The 25316-nt window shown below is 37.5% G+C and overlaps 1 protein-coding gene across 9 annotated transcripts in view; it reads right to left on the reverse strand.

Annotated features, from left to right (window-relative positions):
* MYO9A (myosin IXA) overlaps positions 1-25316 on the reverse strand; it is a 274327-nt gene that overhangs the window by 139179 nt on the left and 109832 nt on the right. For all 9 annotated transcript variants that reach the window (XM_032244686.1, XM_032244687.1, XM_032244689.1 and 6 more), the window contains 3 exons: positions 21630-21746; positions 19576-19710; positions 10223-10344 (listed from right to left, as the gene is read on the reverse strand). In XM_032244686.1, coding sequence (XP_032100577.1) covers positions 10223-10344; positions 19576-19710; positions 21630-21746 — 374 coding nt within the window. The remainder of the gene's footprint in view (positions 1-10222; positions 10345-19575; positions 19711-21629; positions 21747-25316) is intronic.

Raw genomic sequence — 25316 nt, forward strand, 5'->3', positions numbered from 1 at the left:
TCACACAAACTATGTAACTGCATAATAGGAAATATGGAAATACAAAAGTTCAAAAGACAAAAAAATAATCAGTGACGTGAATAATGAAAAGTTTCACACAGACATAGCAATTGTGAACTAGATGTTAAAGGTTGGGGAAGAATTTCAAATAGAGAAAATCTAATTGACAGAAAAAGGAGAAAGTTTCAGAAAACAGCTTCACTTAATGGTAGCTAAAATAATGAAAAATGTGACATGAGGTTGTAATGTTGCTTAATACAAATCCAATGCATAAAAATCATTCCAAAATTACAACAAACATAGTTAATTACATAGTATGCATTGCAAACCATATAGAAAATGACCTTTGGCATCAGACAGTCATAGTTTAGATTACTCCTTCTATCAGTTACCTGGGGCAAACTAGGTAACTTTCTTTGAGAAGGGGTCCTCTAATTCACAAGATGAGATAGGAGGTATCACAGTGCCAGTAGAATTAAATAAAACTAGTAAAAACATCTAGCAACAGCAGGCATCCTCTAGGGATTAAACATATCGACTTTATGTTGCCTACACTGGTATTTTCCTGGTCACCCTGGCCTACTTTTGTATTCAAATAATATCTCTTCCTCAAAATATCACCATCTAGCTTACTCCAAAACTTTAAAGCCATTTTACAATGGATTACTATTTCGAAAAGAGTAGCACAGCTCCTATAAGAGTCTCACGAAGCATATTATCAAAATAAGTTTTTCTATAATAGTGCTTTAATCATGTGCCCCCTCTGCTCAAAACTTTATAGATCACCAAGGCAAAAAGACTGACACCAAGCTCCTAAGCCTAGGCTAACTAAACCTCTGCAAACTTATGTCTCACTATTTCACAGCAGTATGCTTCTCTTAAGGCAGGATGCTCACCTCATTGTCTCTAGGTCAGGGTTTATTTGCCTTCTAATCATCTGAGTAATCGAAAAGCTTATGATATATTTTCTCTTACTTTTAAATGGAAAATAGAAATTTTCAAAGGAAGGAGGATAGACATGGAAACAGTTTTTACCTGAAACTAAAAAAGATGGAAAGTTCTTGCATTCAACAGACATTTATGGATACTTATTACATTACCAGGCCAAAATATGTAGAACACAAGAAAATCATTCACTATTGCTCATATCAAATCTCTTAATCTAGTGTTCCCCAAAGGCTATCTGCAAAGATAGCCTCAGAAGAACCTCTAGAGATTTGAAAACTACCAATGCCTGGCCCCCACCTACTGCAATTCTGACTTAACTGATTAGGGGGATGACCTAACGTCAGTGATATTTACAAAGTCCCAAGGAAATTCTTATGAGCAGGCAAGATTCACAAAATGCTGCTGTAAATGAATGCTCTAATCCGAACTTCAGTCACTGTTAAAATGTAGATTCTGATTCAACAGATACGGAGTGAAGGCCTGAGATTCTACATTTCTAAGATTCAAAGTAGTCCACTGCTACTGACAGAAGATGACACTTTGAATACTATGAGGAAGACTGATAATATTCCTAACATCCTATTCATATGTAACTCTGACACAATATTCCTCCTTTCTAAATGCCACTCTACATCCTACAGTATCTAGCTTAAATAACTTGCCCCATATCATACAGCCATTAAGTAGTAGAGAAAGGCTAACCCAAGACTTCCAACTTTAAACCCATACACTTGGAGCACTACAAACACACTGCATGAAGTAAAAACACAACTATGGATATATTTGATACTATATATTCTCTATAAAAAATATTTTTAGAGGAAAAAATACTCAATAAAGTCCTGAAATAGTTCTTCTGAATATGACTTTATTTTCAATCCAGTTTTTTTACAGGTAAATGGTAGAGAAAAAAATATTTCATGCCTTTGCATTTTCTGCAATGCTAAAGCACAGAGATTCTTTACAAGGACTAGTAATAACTACAGGACTGACTAATAAAAAGATTATTCAGTCCAGTCTCCCACCTACAACAACAAGCTGACAGGTGATGCAAAGTAATTATAATAATAGGAAATTATGTTAATTGTTAAAGCAGCTGCTAATCAGCTCTAATAGTTATAAAGTTCTTCATTGAGCCAAAATTTATCTCCCTGAAATTTATGGCAACATGGCTCAACTCCAGTAGCTTTCAGGTAACAGCAAAGAAGTGTCATTCTCATTATTGGGTTAAATCTACGTGAGGTATGCCACTGCATTCTAGCCTGAGCTACAGAGCAAGACCCAGTCTCAAAAAAAAAAAAGTAATTTTACTACCTCAGTTTTGATGTTATGATTTTATATATACAGTGGTAATACTGTAATTTTATATGTATGAATATGTAAAACATATATATACATATATGTATGTACATATATCTAGGTTTTTGTCCATGGTTCCTGGCTTATAACTCCTATAGCCCTTGGTATAGTCTTTTGTTATAATGTTAGGGTGCTTCAGGCCTCAGGAGCAGGCCTCAGGAAATAGAATCTCTCTTCTCTTCTGTCCTCCTTTTACCTGCCCAAGGCAGGCCTTTAATCTGATTGTGGGTTATAAGACCCTCATTCCAGAAAGGGTCTATCCCCACATTCTGAAGGAAAGAATGCTGCACAAGAGGCCAAGAAGAATCTGGACAGACAAGCCTTGCTGGGCTTCCCACTCAGTCTATTCGTATGAGATCATGCTCTTTGGTCCAATCAGATTTCTACACAGTTGTCAGTAATGTCTATGTAATGAAGCCTCCATAAAAAACCCAAAAGGACAGCATTTGGAGAGCTTCCAGAAGCTGAACATGTAGCTGTTCCTGGAAGGCGGTGTGCACAGGAAGGACATGGATACTCTGTACTCCTTCCCCAGTACCTTGCCCTACACATCTCTTCATTATATCCTTTGCAATATCCTTTACAATACACTGGGGATAAATGTAAGTAGGTGTTTCCCTAAGTCCTGCAAGCCATCCGGCAAATTAATTGAACTCAAGGAGAAGCTGATTGGTCAGAAGTTCTGGAGGAGTAAACTACTGACTGGTGTCTGAAGGTGGGTGGGCAGCAGTTTTGGGGACTGAATTCTCGATCTGTGGGATCTGATGCTACCTCCAGGCAGATAGCGTCAAATCTGAATTAGAGGACGTCCAGTTGGTGTCCACGGCTTGTTAGTGGGGAAAACTCCATACACATTTGGTCAGAGAGGTCTTCATGTTGATTGTTATGATGTGAGAGCAGAGAAAAACATGGTTTGAATGTTTTTCCCAAATAATTGCTGTGAGAGAAGTGAGGTTTGCTAGAAAGACCCTAGCTCACTGAAACATGTGGTTTGGGAAGAGAAACGATAAAAGGATAGAAGATGAGAAATCTTTGTTCTGGTGTGGCCACAGGGTCGCCCAAGGTATGAAGCCATAGCTGCTATTCTCAGTTACTAAAGGTAAAAGTTATCGGTGGAATTTAGAGATGGTTCCAACTCCTGGGGAGTTGATTCACTGGATACATAATGAAAAGCAAACTAATTTAAAAAAATGAACTATTCAATCCCTTAATTACTGCTATTTATAATAGCTAAAATAAAATTTAAAGAGAGTACTGTGTTGGTCCTTGAAGCTGGATCAAGCTCAGATCTCGATCGGTTTGAGCTCAGACTGTTAGCCTCAAAGTCTTGGAGGCAAGGACAGAATTGTGCAGGGACAACAAAGTACCTCTGAGACATGTGGTTACCTAGAAGGCAGTCAATGTGGAAGAAGGGCAAAATGAAGTAACTACTGAACTGGAGGGCATAGTGTGAAGGAATAGTTCCATTTTGTAGATTGGTATCATTAGCTTCCTAAGAACCTTTACCAAAATGGATTGTGAGAGTAACTACATTAGGGGCAGTAGCTTTGCTTTTAAATGCTGCAGTGGACGAGTGTGTCTGGGTTGATGCAGGACACACAACTCACTACTAAGCAAGCTCAGACATCTATACACGACTGAGATACACAGGAGGTTATTCCTGAGGGAAAAGCCAGCCTAGTGGACTGGATAAAAGCCACTGTACAATCTTTTCACTCTGGGAAGGGGGATTGCCTAACTCTCCCTAGAAATGCTAAGCAGAACAACCCAGATGAAGCAGCTAATATGTTCATATGCAAGCTATGTAAGACTAGCTTTATAATGATAAGGATATTTGCCCAATCAATGTGCCTGTTATCCATTTACCGGATTACAGTAAATGCTATAGTTAAGGGGGTCCCTTCTACATGGGCACCCCAGGTGATAATACCCCTGCCAAACTGAACAACCATTAGAGAAGCCTTATGAAATTTGTTGTCTCAGCTTCTCCTCATAAGTCTTACAGCTGCAATAAAAATATTAGGTTAATTAATAATTTAATGGGAAAAGGCAAAAGGGAGGGTTCAAAGGATTTACCCCAGGAAGATAAAAATTTTTTAATGGTTATTAAGAAATAAGGCGAATAGGCCAGGCGTAGTGGCTCACACCTATAATCCCCAGCACTTTGGGAGACCGAGACGGGTAGATCATGAGGTCAAAAGATCAAGACCATCCTGGTCAACATGGTGAAACCCCGTTTCTACTAAAAATACAAAAATTAGCTGGGCATGGTGGCGCACGCCTGTAGTTCCAGCTACTCAGGAGGCTGAGGCAGGAGAATTGCTTGAACCCAGGAGGCAGAGGTTGCGGTGAGCTGAGATCGCACCACTGCACTCCAGCCTGGGTAACAAGAGCAAAACTCCGTCTCAAAAAAAGAAAAAAGAAATAAGGTGAATAAAGAAAACATTAAAGGGGTGAAACTAAGAGGAAAAGGGAAAGAGTCATGAGATTCACCCTAGCTGGGCAGAAGTATTTTATATGGTTTTGAAAAAATGGGATGAATAAAACAGAAATGGATGGGGTTAAAACAAAATTTGTAATACAACACTACTGAAGGTTGGATAAATCAAAGGGAGCACCTTCTGGTCCCTCAACCAGTTTGCTCTATTTCCCCAATTTTGGAGAAATGTTAAAAGACAGAAGGTAAAGATTACAATGAGAAATCCCACCTGAAATTGCCTGGGGCCATGGTTAGACTGGTTAATCAAGGTAACAATTGACAGAGAGGCCAGAGTCCCTTGGCCCAATGCCTGGCTAGGACCCGAAGACTTTTACACAAGAATGGTAAAATGGTCTATGGGTGGAGAACTTTCTGTGACTAGAACGTAAATAAATACATCAGAGATCATAGGATTATGAAAACTGGAATACTTAACAGGCTTTAAGAAGCTGAGTCTCCTTTACTTAAATGTTTTGTGACTGGGAAATGTTCCCCCTACCCAGTGCTATAAAACAGAAGGCATGTAAATCTGCCCTTCAAGCAATATTAACTGGACATGCTAAATGGAACCAATAAGATTGTTCAAGTTCAGGTCCACAGAGTAGACTCAGAAGAAGCTAGAGTGCAGACAGAAACAAACTCTACATTTGATATCCCTTTGTGGACATTTCCTGGGGCTTATGGCAAAAACGTGTGGGCACCCCCCAGCAACAACTACTTCTGGACTAGAGAATTTCCACTGGAGGGGCACTTACTATCTTGTTATGGGAAATTAACTGAAGCTATCCCTAAAACTGAAGGTCATAAAATGATCTCGACACCTGAAATGCCCATGCTGTCCCAGCTGATGGAAGAAAAACACTCTCATGAGGACAGCAGTGCACAGAAGAGTTCCATAATAAAATGGAAATGATTTATACAGAATCATGCTGCCTGGCAGATGCAAGGAGGAGAAACTCATGAGCAGGGAGCCTCTTTACCCCTAGGACTGACTCTGGAACTGTGTGAGGAGCTGCCGGATCCTACAGTGCTCTCAAGTGACTGGCAAACAACGGCTTGGTTTGTGGATGGCAGTTCCAAGGTAAATGGACAACATTCTGTTTGGACGGCTACTATGATTGAAGAAGGTGAAAACAAATCAGGTTGGTGGGCTGAATTACATGCTGATTTCCTAAAACTGAGGGAAGAACTGAAGAGTGGTAGAAGCCCTGGTGTTTGGGTTTTTACTGACTCAGGGGCACTGGCCAATGGCCTGGCCAAATGATCAGGCAGAAGGGCAATGGAAACCCAGCCTATTAAAAAAAGGGCCATTTGGAACACAGCCCTACGGAAATCTGAGGGGTACCTTAAAGTAGAACATATCAATGCCCACCAAAAAAAGCCCCTTTCCAGGTTCAGAAGGTGACTAGAATTGACAAGCAGATATCCCTGTGTGCTCCTTTGATGTGGTCACCTGGGTCCATGAAATGAGCAGATATGGGGGTACTACAGCAGTGCTGAGAAGTGCTGAATCTAGACATTCCTCTTGCATCTTCTCTCAATCACAAAATGCCAGTAAAAACTGTTCTGTTTGTCAGCAAGAGAATCTGAGACTGCCAATGGCTATGTGGCAGTTTCCCTGGTGGGAAGACCCTGAACTGAGATGGTAAGTGAGACTGATGCGGGTAGCCCTGGGGGGCTACAAATTGACACAAATAGTCACTGACTGAAGTGAGCTTTACTTACCCAGTGGAAAATGCAAATGCTCAGGGTGTCATTAAAAAAAAAAAAGAATAGAAAACACTGCATGGATTTGGATGATCATCATTTTTTCAGAACAAGAAACCCACTGTACAGCCTACAATGTCCAGCAAAGGAAAAAAATATCCTCCTCAGAGTAACAATTTGATGGAGAAATAGAATTGGCAATTAAAATACTGGCTGTCTAAAACAGGGGAAGATCAAAAAATGAAGGGCTGGCTTGCATGCCTTCATGAGTATGAATATCCGCTCACACTCAGCATGAGTGAGACTAATGGAGCATCCCCTAGATTTTTCTTATTTTTCTGGTTCATCTGGGAAAGAGGGGTTGGAGAGGATGCTGGTATGACTATCCAATTCTTGCCAGGGAAGGAGTATACTGGTATAAAAACTATAACTTTTTTTTTCTTTCCCAGATGACCTCAAAGACAAAAAACTTTTTTTGTCTCCCCTATCAGCTGCAGTCATCCTAGGACCAGGGCTGCAACTACAGGAGCTGGAAGCAAGGACGATTTCTAAACAAGAAACTGTAATTACATGTTTAAATCTTAAGTCAAAATTCCTAAGGGCATGATGAGGGTGGGTTATACCTTCACTCCATGTAGCAAAATTGGTGCTAAGAGTGAATGTAACTATTTTTCCTGGCCATAAAAACAGCTCAGTAGTTCTGCACCTATGTAATTCACCCTATCTAAAAGGGAGTGGACTGAGGAGGAGGTACTTGCTAGACTAGAATTGTTGTCTGCAATCTAAACCAGCACAGTGGCAATTCTTCATGTACCTTCCATAGGAGGAAAAGTTTGGGAACTAATGGAGAGGAGGAATAGTAGCTGAGGGTAAAGATATGAGTAAGTGGATAATAAATTGAGGGAAATCCAACATTAACACATTTAAAGAAGCTCAGAGCAAGAGATGACACCGTCTTTTAGCTCAGTTATAAAAGACGCTCGAAACGGAAAGGTTGTGTTTGCTGAGATTACTCCTGCTTTTGGAATCTGACAAGACTGAAAGGAAGCCTGCAAACTTGAGTGTTCTCTCCCTGGGGGATATACTCATACAATATGATGATGAACTGGACTAATTACTAATGACTGAATGGGATTCTACTAACGTAGCAGTATGTTTGAGTTGCATATTCTTTTGATGATGTAAAGGTTCCATGTTTGAAAGCCTGTGGCCTGTGACATAATGAGAGAGAGAGAGAGAGAGAGAGAGAGAGAGAGAGAGAGAGTGTGTGTGTGTGTGTGTGTGTGTGTGTGTGTGTGTGTGTGTAGGTTCTCATTCTTGGTTCCTGGCTTATAACTACCATAGCCCTTGGTGTCATCTTTTGTTATAATGTTGGGATGCTTTAAGTCTCGGAAGCAGGCCTCAGGAAACAGAATCTCTCTCTCTCTCTCTAACCTTCTCCTGTCTATCTTTTACCTGCCAAATGCAGGCCTCTAATCTGATTGTGGTTCAAAAGACCCTCATTCCAGAAAGAGTCCTGCCCCATTACTCTGAAGGAAAGAATGCTGCACAGAAAGACCAAGAAGAATCTGGACAAACAGGCCTTACTGGGTTTCCCAGTCTATTAGTATGATATCGTACTCTTTTTGTCCAATCACATGTCTACATAGTTGTCAATAACGCCTATGTAATGAAGCCTGCATTAAAAAAAAAACCCGAAAAAAAGCATTTGGAGAGCTTCCAAATAGCTGAACATGTGGGAGTTTCTTGGAGGGTGGTACACCCAGGGAGGATATGGAGGCTCTGTGCTCCTTACCTCACACCTCATCCTATGCATCTCCTCATTGTTTAGTTTGCAACATCCTTTACAATACACTGGCATAAATATGAGTGTTTCCCTCAGTTCTGCAAGCCACTCTGGCAAATTAATTGAACTCAAGGAGAAGCTGGTTGGTCAGAAGTTCTGGAGGCATGGACTATTTGGTTGGTGTCTGAAGGTGTGGTGGGGTGCAGTTTTGGGAACTAAGCCCTCAATCTGTGGGATCTGATGTTACCTCCAGGTAGACAGTATCAAATCTGAATTAAAGGATGCCCAGTTGGTGTCGACTGCTTGTTAGTGGGGAAAAACACCACACACAGTTGGTCACAGAAGTCTTATATGTTGATTGTGGTGTGAGAGTAGACAAAAAACATGGTTTGAGAGTTTTCCTATAACAGTAGTTATGAAAATGGGATACAAATCCTACACTACTGACTCTAACACCTAAATAGTACAGGAAATCAATATAATAATTCAAAGCACAACCTTATTAGTCAGAAACACCGGACAGGTTTGAATCTTAGGTACCCCATTTCCTACTTATATAATCTTTGTTCTTGGTTTGTTTCTTAAACCCTTTTTTTGTTACTACAAAATTCCTCAAACCAAAATAACTGCTTATCATTCCATTATCAACCACAATGGTTTCCAACACTGAGTATCAAAATTACCTATAAAGCCTTCCCAACTAAAGATATACCAGAGGTAAGGTATACAAACAGTGAATGACTAACCTGATAATTTTATGAGATAATAATTATGTTGGGGCACACACAGTAATGCAAGAAACTTTTACAAAATTCTGGACAGAAAATTAAGGTACTTTTTACTTGTGTTAACAGCATTTTAATTCCTTTAGATTAACGGAAGCTGACTAGTGATAGAGTAGGTTACAGTGACTCTAAACTGTGAGCAGTCTTCTTTCTGCTAGTTTTTTATTTTACAACCTTATACAATTATCTTACCTCTAACAGCAAATCCCCAATACTTTCCATCCTGTTTAATGAGGATTACATTAAACTAGAAATCAGGTAAACAAATTGTTTCTAAATTTTTTACTTAAGAGTCATAAAAAAACCTCACAACCTCCTCATCTCGGTTTCTCCAATTCTAGATTTGCCATCTCTTAGGATAATTAACTATATTTTATAGATTGTTGAGAATATCCTGAAGAATGCTACCTGAAGCTTATTTCTGAAGCATGTATTTAACTGTTATATTGAACAGTGTTAATGAGGAATAGTAAATAATTGGCAGATGTTGCCACTTCCAAACATGATCATGATAGACATTACTAATCTACCATAACATTCTTGTTTTGTTTTGTTTGGAAACACGAGTCTTGCTCTGTCACCCAGGCTGGACTATAGTGCAGTGGCGCCATCTTGGCTCACTGCAACCTCTGCCTCCTGGGTTCAAGCGATTCTCAAGTCTCAGTCTCCTGAGTACCTGGGATTACAGGTGTGTGCCACCATTCTCAGCTAATTTTTGTATTTTTAGTACAGATGGGATTTTGCCATGTTGGCCAGGCTGGTCTCGAAGTCCACATGCCTTGGCATCCCAAAGTGCTGAGACTACAGGCGTAAGCCACCACATTCAGTCTATCACGATATTCTTTTCTGCTAAACATGAAAACTGAAAACATATCGCATATATAAAACTCAATTTACAAAGAAAGAAACACGTGACCAAAAAAAAAGAAGTCAGCAAGTTTAACATCAAAGTGTATTGAACAAATCTAGAAGAACTTTAAAAAAATGAACTCAAGTAATGAAGTCCATCCTAATTACCTAGAAACATACACAGATTAAAAAAATTGTACACACAAAAAAACCTTTGGCTCTTTATTTGGTAATGTAAGAAAAAAGTTTAAACTTAAAAAGACATAAAAAGCCAAAACAGCCAATAACAAAATCGAAAATTACACTCACTTGCTTTCTTCATCCAAAAGATGAAGCAGTCCTGTTGGTTTTTTGCTAATAAGATTTATGCAGCAGGTATTATCAATATAATCTATGTTGTGCCAGCTGATACCTTCGGTTCTATATTCCTCCTAGAAAAACCAAAAACAAAAATAACAATTTATTCATCTTGCAGAAAATAACAGGGATAGGGTAATACAGATGGAAAAGCTTTTACCATGCGTTTGGTTATTTATATCCCTCTCTGTCTCTCTCTCTCAGATGAATTCTTTGAGGGGTTCATCAATAGTATTAGCCCTTTGAAAGATTTACTTTTGGTTTGGTTGATCCGCTCCCACGGTATACTTGTTTTCACTTTTATTAATTTCCTCTTTTATTGGTATTATTTCATTTTTTCTACTTACCTCTGATTTCGTTTGCTGGCTTTTTTCCCAACTGTTGACAGGGATCACTAATTTTCAACAAAAATCTTCTAAGAGCTATAAAATGTTCCCCTAAGTATGGCTTTAGCCATATCCCACAGTTTTAATATGTAACATGTTCATTAAGTACGTTCAACTTCTAGACTATTTAAAATATTATTTCTTAATTTTTAATCATATAAGTAATTTTTAGTTATCTTTTACTTATTGGTTTCAGGTATTATTTTATTATAGTATTAAAACCTGTCATCCTTGGAAATTTGACTTTTGCTTTATGGTCCAGGATATGAACAAATTTTGTGAATATTCCATCCAAACTTGAAAAAAAAAAGGTACATTCTGCAGAAGTTGATGCAGTGTTCTATGCATATCAGTTATATATTTGATTTTTAAATATTCTATATCCTTAATTGATAAGGTTTCAGGTCTAAGGACAAGAAACTGACATTCTGATCTGAAGGATAGTCAGAGATGGATGTCCACAAACGCACTATCATCTAGATATTTTAAATCTTCTATATCCTTACCAGCTTTTTGAACACTTACTCTATCAGCAAGTCAGCAAGATATGTTAAAACATTATACTACGATTGCAAATGTATTTTATTCATTTTTGCTTATATATTTCAAGGTTATGCTATCAGATACTTATAAATTTCGGACTGTACACTTCCCAGGAAACCCTTTAGCATTCTAAAGGGTAGCATTGTTAAATACTCCTTTTTATCTCTAGTAATGCTTGAAATGTGATATTAATATAGTTATAACTACTTTTTTTTATAAGGACTGCTAAATCTTCACCCAGCCTTTTAATCTTTCTATATACTTATATTTAAAATGTCTCTCATAAGCAACAATCAGTTTAGTTTTGTATTATAGCTTCTAGTAGGAGCAATGAATCAATTATATTTAATGCAATCTCTGTATTTGTGAGAATAAATCAAACATCTTATTACTTGTTCTTTGTCTGACTTTCATGGCATTTCTTTTATTTCTGGCTTTCTTCTGGACCGTTTGAGTGTTTTTACTTTACTTATCCTCTCTATTACCTTTTCCAAAGTTTTATATTCTTTTACTATTTTTGGCAATGCTAGAAAACATGTATCCTTAACTTACCACTAACAGAAATAGTATCTCCGTAACTTATCATTTAATACAAAGATCTTAGAATATATTAAATTCTATTTACTCCTGATTTATATGCTATTATTGTCATGTATTTTAGTTCTAGTTAAACAGTAAGTAGTGTCTGTTTTTATTTAATTTTTTTTTATTTTTTTGAGATGGAGTCTCGCTCTATCACCCAGAGTGGAGTACAACAGCACAATCTTGGTTCATTGCAACTTCTGCCTCCTGCCTCAGCCTCCTGAGTAACGAGATTACATACAGGTGCCCACCACCATGCTCAGCTGATTTTTATATTTTTAGTAGAGACAGGGTTTCACCATGTTGGCTAATCTGGTCTCAAATTCCTGACCTCAGGTGATCCACTTGCCTTGGCCTCCCAAAGTGCTGCGATTACAGGTGTGTCAGCCTAAAAAGTTCTATTTAAACCATAAAAGTTACTTTTAACTTTGTCTAATTTAGTTAATATTCATTTAGATTCAATGACTTTTATTTTATTTTATTTTATTTTAGACAGAGTCTTGCTCTGTCACCTAGGCTGGAGTCAGTGGCACGATCCTGGTTCACTGCAACCTCCACCTCCTGGGTTCAAGCAATTCTCCTGCCTGAGTCTCCCAAGTAGCGGGGACTGCAGGCACCCGCCACCAATACCGGCTAATTTTTGTATTTTTAGTAGACACGGGGCTTCACCATTCGAGACCAGCTGGTCTCAAACTCCTGACCTTGTGATCCACCCACCTTGGCCTCCCAAATTGCTGGGATTACAGGTATAAGCATCGTGCCCTGCCCCGACTTTTTTATAAATTTTCATTGCTCTTCATTCCTTCCTGCACCTGAGCTACAATCAGGAATAATTTACTGCCTAAACAACATACTTCAGTTCTAAGGAAAAAATCCCATTGCCTCCTAGCTTCCCCTATTTCCACTAAACGGCTGACTGGCAAGTATTATTGTTGCATCTTTAAAGACAGAGATGTCTCTGACTTACGATGATTCAACTTTATAATGGTGTTAAACTGCGATAATTTCTTCATACTTTGAACTTTGATCTTTTCCCAGGCTAGTAATATATGGCACATGACATATTCAATAATTTTATTATAAAACAGGTGTGCTAGATGATTTTGCCCAATTGTAGGCTAATATAAGTGTTCTGAGCACGCTTAAGGTACGTTATATTAAGCTGTGACCCTTAGTAGGTGTAATAAATGCATTTTTTACTTAAAATATTTTCAATTCGGCCAGGCGCGGTGGCTCACACCTATAATCCCAGCACTCTGGGAGGCCGAGGCAGGTGGATCACAAGGTTAAGGGATCAAGACCATCCTGGTCAATATGGTGAAACCCAGACTCTACTAAAAATACAAAAATTAGCTGGGCATGGTGGCGTGCGCCTGTAATCCCAGCACTCTGGGAGGCTGGGGCAGGTGGATCACAAGGTTAAGAGATCAAGACCATCCTGGTCAACATGGTGAAACCCCATCTCTACTAAAAATACAAAAATTAGCTGGGCATGGTGGCGTGCGCCTGTAGTCCCACCTACTCGGGAGGCTGAGGCAGGAGAATTGCTTGAACCCAGGAGGTGGAGGTTGCAGTGAGCCGAGATCACGCCACTGCACTCCAGCCTGGTGACAGAGAGAGACTTCGTCAAAAAAAAAAAAGAAAAGAAAATTTTCAACTTACCCATCCAAAGAAGCATCTGTAGTCTTTTGTTTCCTCTAGGTAGCTTTTTAAACTTTTTTCACTGTCTCTGGTTTACTATAATTTTCTAGGTTTAACTATCTTTGTACTTAACATGGCTTGGATTCTTAGAGCTTTTCATATGTATGCTTGTTGGGTTTTTTTTTTTGACAGTTTTGGAACATTCTCAACTATTATGTCTTCAAATATGGCTTCTAACTTACTCTATGTCTCTCACACACATCTTTCCAAAATTCCTATGGCACATGTTAGATCTTTTCACTATGGTCTTAGAGTATAAGTCTTTTTTTTAATCTTCATTCATTAGGATCAGTATTTTCTTCTGGTCTATCTTCCAATTTACTAATTTTACTAACATGTATCTTACTATTAAAAACTATCTGTGTCTTCTTAATTTCACTGTACTTTTTAGTTCTAGGTTTTTCCCAATTTGGGATTTTTTAAAAGTAATTTGCAGTTCTTTAATAAAAATATTGCCCCTTATTTTTAAAAAATTTCTTGAAAGCATAGTTACTTTCAAGTCCATGTCTGCTAATATCACTGTGGTACTATTATCTCATTTCTCTTGGTTTTGTTTTGTTTTTGAGACACAGTCTCACTTTGTCACCATGCTGGAGTGCAGTGGTATGATCTCAGCTCACTGCAACCTCCACCTCCTGGGTTCAAGCAATTCTCCTGCCTCAGTCTCAGGTGTAGCTGGGATTACCAGTATGTGTCACCATGCCAGGCTAATTTTTGTATTTTTAGTAAAGAGGGGGTTTCACCATATTGACCAGGCTGGTCTTGAACTCCTGACCTCAAGTGATCCACCCACCTCAGCCTCCCAAAGTGCTGGGATTATAAGCATGAGCCACCACACCCGGCCACATTTCTCTTGGTTTTTACTCAGGCTGGTTTGCCTCCATGTATGTCTGTCTCTGTCTCTTTCTCTCTGTTTTGGACTGAGTACTGAATCCTGTATATGAAAAATTGTAAAGGTAATTTTAGCAGCTGGATGACTTCTTCTAGTGTACACTGTATTTGCTCTTGGCAGGAGGCTAAGACTACTACAAATTCTATATTATTTTAAACCTAATTGGGAACTGAGATGATTTTAAACTGGGCTTCAGTCCCTATGATGACAGATTCACTTCTGGTGTACTTTTATGTCTAAGATATAACCCTTCGGGGGTCTCAACCTAAAGCCTATAGGAATTACCAAGGGCCTCCTCCTTACTTTTGAGTCAGGAGAAAACTCTGCTCAAGTCCTCATACTCTCAAGCCTGGCCCTTTTAGAATCAGAAACACTACAAAAATAGGGAAATGGCTCTAGGAACAAAGCAACACCCAAACGCTGGGCTCACTTCCCTAGATTTCTTTCTTATAGTCTAGGCTCTGAAAAAACTTATTTGAAGGTACTCCAATGCCTTCAAATGTATGTTGTTGAGTTTTTTTTGAGTTCTCCAAGGTAAGGATCATTAAAAGTTTCTAGTCTGATAACAACAGAAGTAGAATGGATGAAACAAAAACTTGCAAGATTATGAGCTCCTTAAATAAGATCCCTGCACTCTAAATTTTCTATCTTCTATGCTTAGCACACTGCCTGACACACAACTGTCGTTCAATTTACTGATGAATCAATAAGATGAAGGATAATTCTCAGCAGGTAAAGAAAAAAAAGATGGCAGTTATACAAATAATAACAGAAAACATACAATTGGCCCTGCGAATCTGCAGGTTCCACATTTGTAGATCCAACCAACCACATATCAAAAATATTTAGAAAAAATAAAAATACAATAAAAAATATAAACTTATACAGTATAACAATTAATTACATAACATTTACACTGTATTAAGAAGCTGAGAAATCATCTAAAGAGTACTGGAGAACGTGCATAGGTTATGTGCAAATACTATGCAATTTTATATAAGGGACTTGAGCATCTGTGGATTTTGGTATTCTTTGCGAGGGGGTCAGGGAGGTCTTGAACTCAATCTTCCATGAATACCCAGGGATGGCTGTACTTTCAAATATCAGAAACCTCTTTAGGCCTGTCTCTTATTCTACATTATGGTCTCTACCACTACCTTGATTCAGGATTCAGAATCACTCACCCAGTCTATAGTCATGTGCCACACAATGACATTTCGGTCAAGGACCAACTGCAAATACAGCAGTGATCCCATAATCTTATAATGAAGCAGAAAAATTCATAATGTCTACCTACGTCTTGATCCTGACCCTGTGTAAGCCTATACTAATATGGTATGGTAATATGTATGTATACATTCTAATATGTATGTGTGTGTCTTTGCTTTTAACAAAGTTTTTAAAAAATTAATAGAAAAAAGCTTATAATTACAAAAAGGGAAAACATTTTTGTAGAGCTGTACGATGTGTTTGTGTTTTAAACTGCTACTAAAAAAGTCAAAACGGTAAAAAAGTTTATAAAGTAAAAACATTACAGTAGGCTCAGGTTAATTTAAAGAAAAACTTAAAAAGAAAAAACTTAGCAAATTTAGTGTAACTTAAGTGTACAGTGTTTATAAAGTCTAAGTAGTGTGTGTACAATAATGTCCTAGGCCTTTATCACCACTCACCCAATGTCTCACACAGAGTAATTTTCACTCCTGCAAGCTCTAATCATGGTAGGTGCCCTATGTAAACACACCATTTTTTCTTTTATATCATATTTTTACTGTATCTTTTCTATGTTTAGGTATATTTAGTTACACAAATACTTGCCATTGTGTTACAATTATCTACAATATTCAGTGTAGCACGCTGTACAGGTTTGTAGCATAGGAGCAATAGGCTATACCATACAGCCTATGTGTGTAGTGGGCTACACCACCAGATTTGTGTAAATACAGGATGATGTTCATGCAACAGCAAAATCACCCAATGATGCATTTCTCAGAACATATCCTCATCAAGTTATGCATGACAGTACTTCAACTAGTTTGAAGATTTTTCTCCTTTTTCCAGTTCACTGCTCTTCAGTCCAATTAAAGTCCTCTGCTAAAATATATTTCAAATAGCTTATCATTGTCTGAAAACTTCTAATCTTCTCTGCATGACACGTAAGTCCACAGTTTTAAGTACAATGTGTATAATGTTACCTTTGCCTAAAATATCTTTTCCCATTGACAATATAGTGAGCTCCAGCTCACTGTTTGAAACTATATACCATAATCAACCCTGGGAAATTTTTGCAGCTTTCAGGTAGTTCCAATCAACCTCATCCTTTATGTAACTACTTTACCTTATATCTGATTATAGCATTTACCATACGGCGATTATTACATCTCTTTCCCATCCTATGTGCAAGTGTACTTCTTTTCGACAAAATTTAGTAAGAAACCACAGTCAACATATTCAAGATTTTTCCTACAAATGTACCTGTGATACTTTATCTTTTTAAATAATTTTTACCTTAACTGATTTTATACTCAACTGAACTTTACAAATAATCACTGAGTGCCCATCTCATACCAGTTCCCAATGATGTACATATAAATAAGACACTTAACAAGATTCTGATCCCTAACTGCACTGCATTGGCCAAAACTTTGACATTCAGGGTAGCAAGTAAATGAGAATCACCCAACTTCCAAGTAGTTTTGAACATATTTTCCATAAACTTTAAGGTTTTTTTTATTTTTATATGTTTATGACCAAGGCATTTCTTCTGGCTTTCTGTCTAATCTAGACTTCTAGAAAAGGTAAGAATAATTTCAGTTTACAATAAAGAATGCTTTTCTTCTTCAAAAGCAATTTAACCAATCTTTTGTTCAATGATCCACAGAGCAGCTGATGTTCTGCTCTGTAAAATATAGAACCTAGACAACAAAATGCATTCCCTCACCCTTCTAACACATATATTTATTTGTAAGGGATAAAGAATATTAATTTAGTATGATTTATGTAAGAGCCCTGGACTGAATCAAGAGACTTACACAGCAATCCCAGCTTACCTTTTGGTTAAAAGAAAACACTACAGAGCCAGAGTGTTAAGGTTTGAATACTGGCTTTAGACATAATCTGAAAAACTACAATATCAAAACAGTACTGACTGAAAAGTAACATTACATAACTTCTAAGTGGTAGCTAATATTATAACAATATTATCTTCCCAAAGTTCTAGTGTAGCATCGAGCTAAAAGGTTGTGTTTAAAACTTTAAGCATTCATCAAGTTGGCCAGGACTAATATTGTCATTCTATTGTTAACCAGCCATTATATCCTTTAAGCAAACTAGAGGCACTTTTTTTTTTAAAAGCTAAGACAGAGAGCAACAAGATCCAATTATAGGAGACTTGATGATGTAAAGGTCTTTTCTCCCCCCTTTTCTGTCGACCTGCTAGCTATTGTATTTCTGTTCATTCTCTATTCTTACCATTTCCCTTGAGTTTTATGAAACCTGTGTCTGCCTATGTCCTCATACACAAATTCTGGGGTACAATGTAAACCTATTACTGATTTCAACCTTAGTTTAGAGACAAAGCTCACATTTTGTTTGAACCTCACTTTACCCTAATAATTCTCATAGAAACTGAAAGCCCATTCTTTTTATACTAACTTAATCTCAATCTCGAGATTCTCACACGTTACCCATCTTGGTCTCTCTACACCATTCTTGTTCTTCGTATCTACACTCTGTGTTGACCTGAGATTCTATTAATAAGCTCCTCCATTCCATCTTAGAACTAAGAGACCAAAGCAATCAAACAAGCATACAGCTGGCCCTCCATATCCTCAAGGGATTGGTTCCAGGACCCCTGTGGATATCAAATCCACAGATGCTCAAGTCTCTTATATAAAATGGCTTAGTACAGTCAGCCCTCTGTGTCTGTAGGTTTGTATCAGTAGTTTTGTATCAGCCATGGGTTGAATGTTTGGATGTAAAACCCAAAGGTAAGGAGGACCCATTGACTGTACTTAGCATTATACACAGTGACCAAGCCCACGGTAGCAATTAAAAATCAACACCATTATTTCTAAACCCCTGTGTGAAAGAAAAAGAACAAAGAAGAAAAATATCAACACCAGCAATAAAAACAAAACAAATACACACATCTTTTTATTCAAAGGTTCATTCAAAGCCAGTCGTGGTAGCTCACGCCTGTAATCCTAGCACTTTGGGAGGCCAAGGTGGGAGGGTCACTTGAGCCTAAGAGTTTGAGACCAGCCTGAGCAAGAGTGACATCTTGTCTCTACCAAAAATAAAAACAAAACTTAGCTGGGTATGGTGATGTGCACCTGTGGTCCCAGCTCTTGGGTGGCTAAGGTGGAGGACTGTGGGAGGTCAACACAGTGATTCAAGATTATGCCATTGTACTTCAGCTTGGGTGACAGAGCAAGAAGACCCATCTCTAAAAAAACACACATCCCAGCAAAAACAACAAAGATGTGGTTAAATAAGCATATATAAGCAAAAAAACCTTTTTTTGAGACAGTCTCATTCTGTTGCCCAGTCTGGCAAGCAGTGGCTAAAACACAGCTCACTGCAACCTACACCACCCAGGCTCAGGTGATCCTCCCACTTCAGCCTCCTGAGTAACTGGGACTACAGGCATACAACACCAAATCTGGCTAATTTTTATATTTTTTGTAGAGACAACGTTTTGCCATGCTGCCCAGGTTGGTCTCTAACTCCTGAGCTCAAGAGATCCACCTGCCTCAGCCTTCCAAAGTGCTGGGATTACAGGTATGAGCCACCGCGCCTGGCCAGCAAATCTATTTGGAGACTATAAAACCTCTGTCATCTGCTTACAATGATATGTGGACTACAATATTTATATTGAAAGACAAGATTTAAAATGCTTATTATGTGCTCTACATTCTTTTAATATTACAACTGATATTATGATAAACAAAGCTACCAGGCTACTCTGTTGCATCTCATACACTTCTAACCCCATCAACTGAGTTTACATACACAAAGAGGCAACTGTGTTTGTTCCCAAGCCAATTTACTTGTTATTCTTGTTTGTAAAGGCACATTTCAATATTTAATATAAATACTATATAAATCAATAAAATTTGTGAAAAAATAAAGTGAATTGTTATGAATATGACTCAAAAGATATGTGTGACGGGGGACAAGTGTATATATATTTAGGTACTCACTTGTTCCAATTTAAAGATATGCTGATTAAAGTAGTGCTGTAAACGTTCATTAGCAAAATTAATACAGAACTGTTCAAAGCTGTTATTTTCATAATCTTCAAACCCAAAAATATCAAGAACACCAATGGACAATGTCTGTAAAACAAGAGAAAGTTTTGGTTACAAGTAATGTTTAAATGTATTTAATGAAAAATATCCACAATATAAGTAACAAATCAATGCTCAATTCTTCTAAAGCAGTGCACAGGGGATTGTGTTTGGCCAGTATTCAACCTAAATTATCATGAATTAAAAGTATTTTAGTTCTCTTTATCTTACTTTCATCCTAATTATAAGAATACATTTAAAATGTTAATAAATATAATCTATAGATTACAGAAATGTATGAAGCAAGGTTAGTGACCTGTTATCTTAATAAATCTCAGAAATCCCTAAGATCTAAAAGGGAATGGAAAAAAACAGAGTGTGGGGAAATGAAAAGGTTATTTAAATGAAGGATCAGGAGAAGAAAGTTACTTCTGACTATGCCTAGAAGACCATATAATTTTTCCTATTTTGACTTCTATATCCCAAAAAATGGAATTCTTCTTTAAGAACCAAGTTAGTATATTTTAACAACCTCATGAAGATTGAGTGAAACTAGACATCAGAACATATGGTTTCTTTTTTTTTTTTTTTTTTTTTTGAGATGGAGTCTCACTCTGTCATCCAGGCTGGGGTACAGTGGTGTGATCTCAGCTTACTGTAACCTCTGCCACTGGGGTTCATGAGATTCTCCTGCCTCAGCCTCCCAAGCAGCTGGTGTTACCGGTGTATAGCACCATTCCTGGCTAATTTTTTGTATTTCTGGTAGAGACGGGGTTTCACCAAATTGGCCAGGCTGTTCTCAAACGCTTGAGTGGAGGTGATCCACTCGTCTTGGCCTCCCAAAACGCTGGGATTACAGGCGTGAGCCACCGTACCTGGCTGGAACATATGGTTTCTTAAAGTTAAAAACATTTATTTAAAAAAAAAAAAGTACAAGGTTTAAAATGTTGAACAGTGCTAAAAGCTTTTATCTATTATTAAAAATAATGCAATAAAATAGAACCATTCCCCTTATGAGATTAAGAGATGTAAATACTGATACATTCAATGTAGGCAAAGGTGTAGGGGATCAGGTGCTTTCACACACTGCTGCTGAAAATGTACACTCTTTTTTGGAAAGCATCTAATTTTTTAAACGTATCTAACCTTAAAATCAGCAATCGGCTGGGCATGGTAGCTCATGCCTATAATCCTAGCACTTTGGGTGACCGCCGCAGGTGGACCACCTGAGGTCAAGAATTCAAGACCAGCCTGGCCAACAGGTAAAACTCCACCTCTACTAAAAATACAAAAATAAGCCAGGTGTGGTTGTGGGTACCCGTAATTCCAGCTACTCAGGAGGCTGAGGCAAGAGAATTGCTTGAATCTGGAAGGTGGAAGTTGTAGTGAGCTGAGATCATGCCACTGCACTCCAGCCTGGACAACAGAGCAAGACTCCGTCTTTTTTTTTTAAAACAACAACAACAACAAAAACCCAGCAATCCCACTTTGGGAACTTTATCCTAGATAAATGTACACAAAGATAAGTAAAAGAATATTGGTTACAGCATTGTTTATAACAATAAAACAAAATAGTATATTTTTAATGGATGGATTTATGGTACACATCATACTCTATAACATTTTTTAAAATAGCAAGGTCCAGATATATAATAATACAGAAAATATTTCAAGAGATACTTGGTAAAAAAAAAATATATACATGTTTGAAAGAATACAGAGAGCATGATTCTATCTATATTTTTTAAAGCAACTCTGAATATACACATTTGAAAGGTAAAAACACATACGAAAAAAGGCCTGAAAGACACAGAGAACAACTCTTCTGAACAGGGTAGTAAGTAACAAATAAAAGCGATTCCTTACTTATTATTCTATATAATTCTGTGTTTTTAAATTTCATGTATTAACTACTTAATTAAAATAGTTTTCAGGGGAAAACATACGATAATCCAATGTATCATTACCTTGATATTATGCTCTAAATCTTTACTATTCAGGAGTGCATGATTAATTCGAAAAACTATCCAGTCAAACAGGGCACTATATAGAGACTTAGCCATGGAGTTCCTCACTGTCACAGCCTGAAAAACAAAAGGATTACAAGTGCATGTAGAACTGACAATGATATGATTAAGATCCTATAACAAAGTTTTCTGCTCTCATTCAAGAAAGAAACTTACTATTCTGAATTAGAAACTAATTTTTCTCTCAAAGTAAAAAATCTATAATTGATGTTTTCTTTATGTATTCATACAAATAGTCACACTCAGAGAATCTAGGCTAAAACTGCCATGAAAGAGAAACAAAATGTAGGTCACTTAGTTAAAACATGTTTACTAAAAATTGGGATATATATTTCCCCTAGGAAAGAAGATATATAATTGGAAGTTTACAAACAAATGACCTTGACAGTTAAAGTGGGTAAGAGTATTCTAGACAGAAAAGTAAATCTATTAGCAAAAAGCCATCAGTTTCTGTGGAATCCTAACCATCCTCTTAAAAGATACACTAATACAACCATAATTACACTGGTAGTTGTCTTCAGCTTGTCACCCATAGTATACCCTCTAGAATTACTCTATCCTCAAAGAGAGAAACAATTCCTTCATTACGTATTTACAAAATTTATGTCTTCCTCACTCTAAGCTTTCCAAGTTTATAAAAATTCTCTATACCATCTTCTCTATTTTCCTGTTAAGTCTGAAATTATTCTTTAAAAAAAAAAACAAATAATTTAACCATTTAGAAAGCATAAATTTACCCAAAAAGGGGGGAGGGTGGGGCACATGTCTTACAGAATTGAGTCTTGGTACTTAGAAGAATATAAATCCTAGTAATTTAATTAGGGGCTTATTTTGAATCTTGTATATTCAGGTATATATTTATAACTCTGTTTAGAAAGTATAAAGAAATTAGAGAGTAATGATTAAGAACATGACTATCTTCCAATTCGTTTTTCTACTTATTCTAGCTGCATAATTGGGACTAAGTTACTTAAACTCTTAAGCTACTGCTTACACATCTGTAAAAAGAAGTTAATACTACAAGCTACCACATAGATGATGAATTAATTTCTGAATATCAAAGAAAAAAGTTTCAAGTTTCTAGGCCAAAAAATAACTGACTACATAGTAGAAAGAAGACTGGTACCAAATTCCTACCTCCGACACTAGAAACCTGTATATTTTTCATTGTTGTAGAGTTTTACAGTATTTTTAATATGCAAATGGTTGAATCCTTGGGAGTGAAATCCGAGCATAAGGTCAACTATCAAGAAAAGCAACAATGGCATGAAAATATTATAGAGCCGGGCGCCGTGGCTCACACCTGTAATCCCAGCACTTTGGGAGGCCAAGGCAGTGAATCAGAAGGTCAAGAGATCAAGATCATCCTGGCCAACATGGTGAAACCCTGCCTCTATTAAAAATACAAAAATTAGCTGGGCATGGTGGCAGGCCCCTGTAACCCCAGCTACTCGGGAGGCTGAGGCAGCAGAATCACTTGAACCTGGGAAGCAGAGGTTGCAGTGAGCCAATATCAAGCCACTGCACTCTAGCCTGGTGACAGAGCAAGACTCTGTCTCAAAAAAAAGAAAGAAAGAAAATGTAATAGAAGACCACTGTATAATTTTTCCCCAGAAAGAAAGGAAAATGAAGATAATCTGATAAAATTCAGGAAAAGTACAATATTTTAAAACTAAATCAACAAGTGTAAGACACAGAATAAGCATATAAACATTATTAAATTTTATCAATGGGTTGAATTTTTTAGTTAAAAGAGACCTTCAGACTAAGATAAAAACTGAAGTCTAACTACAGCATTTACGGTTTATATAATGTGCCACTTTTATAAATACCATAGTCATAGAATCCAGACATACCAATACAATAAGTAACTCCCAATTTTATATTCAGCCCTTTTCTCTGAAATGCATGTCCGTCTTTCATAGCTTAACCTCAATAAACCTAAATACCAAGTAATATTATCCCATCCAAACAAGACCTCATTTAGTGTTTCCTCTTTCACTGAAGGGTACCAATATTCTTACAGCTGTGTAAACCAGAAATGTAAGACTCATACTTGATACCACCTTTTTTTGCCTTGCTTCCTATTATTCAAGTCATTACAAGGTCCTGTTGATTTAATCTTCAAATTCTTTTCTTTTTAAATATGTACATTTCTCCCTATCAATATGTCACCACTGTACACAAAGCAAATACCATTCTCACTACTGCAGCCTCCGAACTCATCTCTCTACATCCACTCCTGCAGGTTTGTTATATAGGTAAGCTTGTGACCAAAACCTAAGATAGCCCTCAAGATTCCCATCCCCTGGGGGTACAAGTTCTGTATAATCCCCTCCTCATAAGTATCGGCAGAACTATAAATACGATGGCTTTCACTGCCATATGAAGCTGATGTTACATGATAAAAATGAAGGGATTTTAAAGATATAAAAACCCAAACCAGTTGATTTTTTAATTAAAGAGAGATCATCCTGGATAGGACTGACATAATCAGAAAAAGCTCCTCAAAAGGGATTTGAGTTCTGCTATCAATATAGAGTCTCCTGCTGGCCCTGAAGAAGCAAACTGCCATGCTGTAGGCAGGGCCACATGACAAAAAAAGTAACATCAGCCTCTAATTGCTAAGAAAGGTACCCGACAGACATCCAACAGCAACAGAAAACTAGGTGCCTCAGTCCCACAATCACAAGAAACTGAATCCTGGCAACCACCTGTGACCTTGGAAGAGAACCGTAAGCCTGAGATGATACATTATACCCCTGATGGACATCTTAATTTTAGTCTGGTGAGGCCCTGGGCAGAGGACTCAACTAACCTGTACCCAGACTCATGACCCATGGAAACTGTCAAGATATTAAGTCTGTGTTATATATTGTCGCTAAGTTGCTTACACAGCTATAAAAATGAATACATTCCTCCAAATGATTCTAAACACTGCTTCCACATTGCTCCTTAAAATAAAAAAAAAAAATCTTAAATTTTTAAAAGATTTTTCTTTAAACACTTTTAAGAGCTTTGCATTACCCTTCAGATAAAATACTTAAACTCTTAAGTACGGCTCCCCGTAACACCCCTAATGCTCTGCACATTTCTGGGCACAAAAAGAGGGTTTTTATATATTTATTAAAGTTATAAATACACCAAACAAATATAAACAAAAACAAAGCAGGGGATAAAAAATAATCTCGGAAGGTTAAATTCAAAGTTAAAAATGAAAATAAACACAAAAAAATTTTGTAATGAAAAAGGTGGTATGGTCATTAAAGAAATGCAAATCAAAACCACAATGAGATACCATCTCAAGCAATTCACATGGCTATTATTATGCAGCCATCAGAAACGATGAGTTTGGGTCCTTTGTAGGGACATGGATGAACCTGGAAACCATCATTCTCAGCAAACTGACAGAAGAGCAGAAGATCAAACACCGCATGTTCTCACTCATAGGCGGGTGTTGAACAATGAGAACACATGGACACAGGGAGGGGAGCACTACACACTGGGGTCAGTTGGGGGGAAATAGGGGAGGGAGGGTGGGGGGTGGGAAGCTGGGGAGAGATAGCAAGGGGAGAAATGCCAGATGTAGGTGATGGGGAGGAAGGCAGCAAATCACACTGCCACGTG

The sequence above is a fragment of the Sapajus apella genome, unplaced genomic scaffold, assembly GCF_009761245.1.
Source record: "Sapajus apella isolate SASKATOON/1434 unplaced genomic scaffold, GSC_monkey_1.0 scaffold55, whole genome shotgun sequence".
Classification (NCBI taxonomy): Eukaryota; Metazoa; Chordata; class Mammalia; order Primates; family Cebidae; genus Sapajus; species Sapajus apella.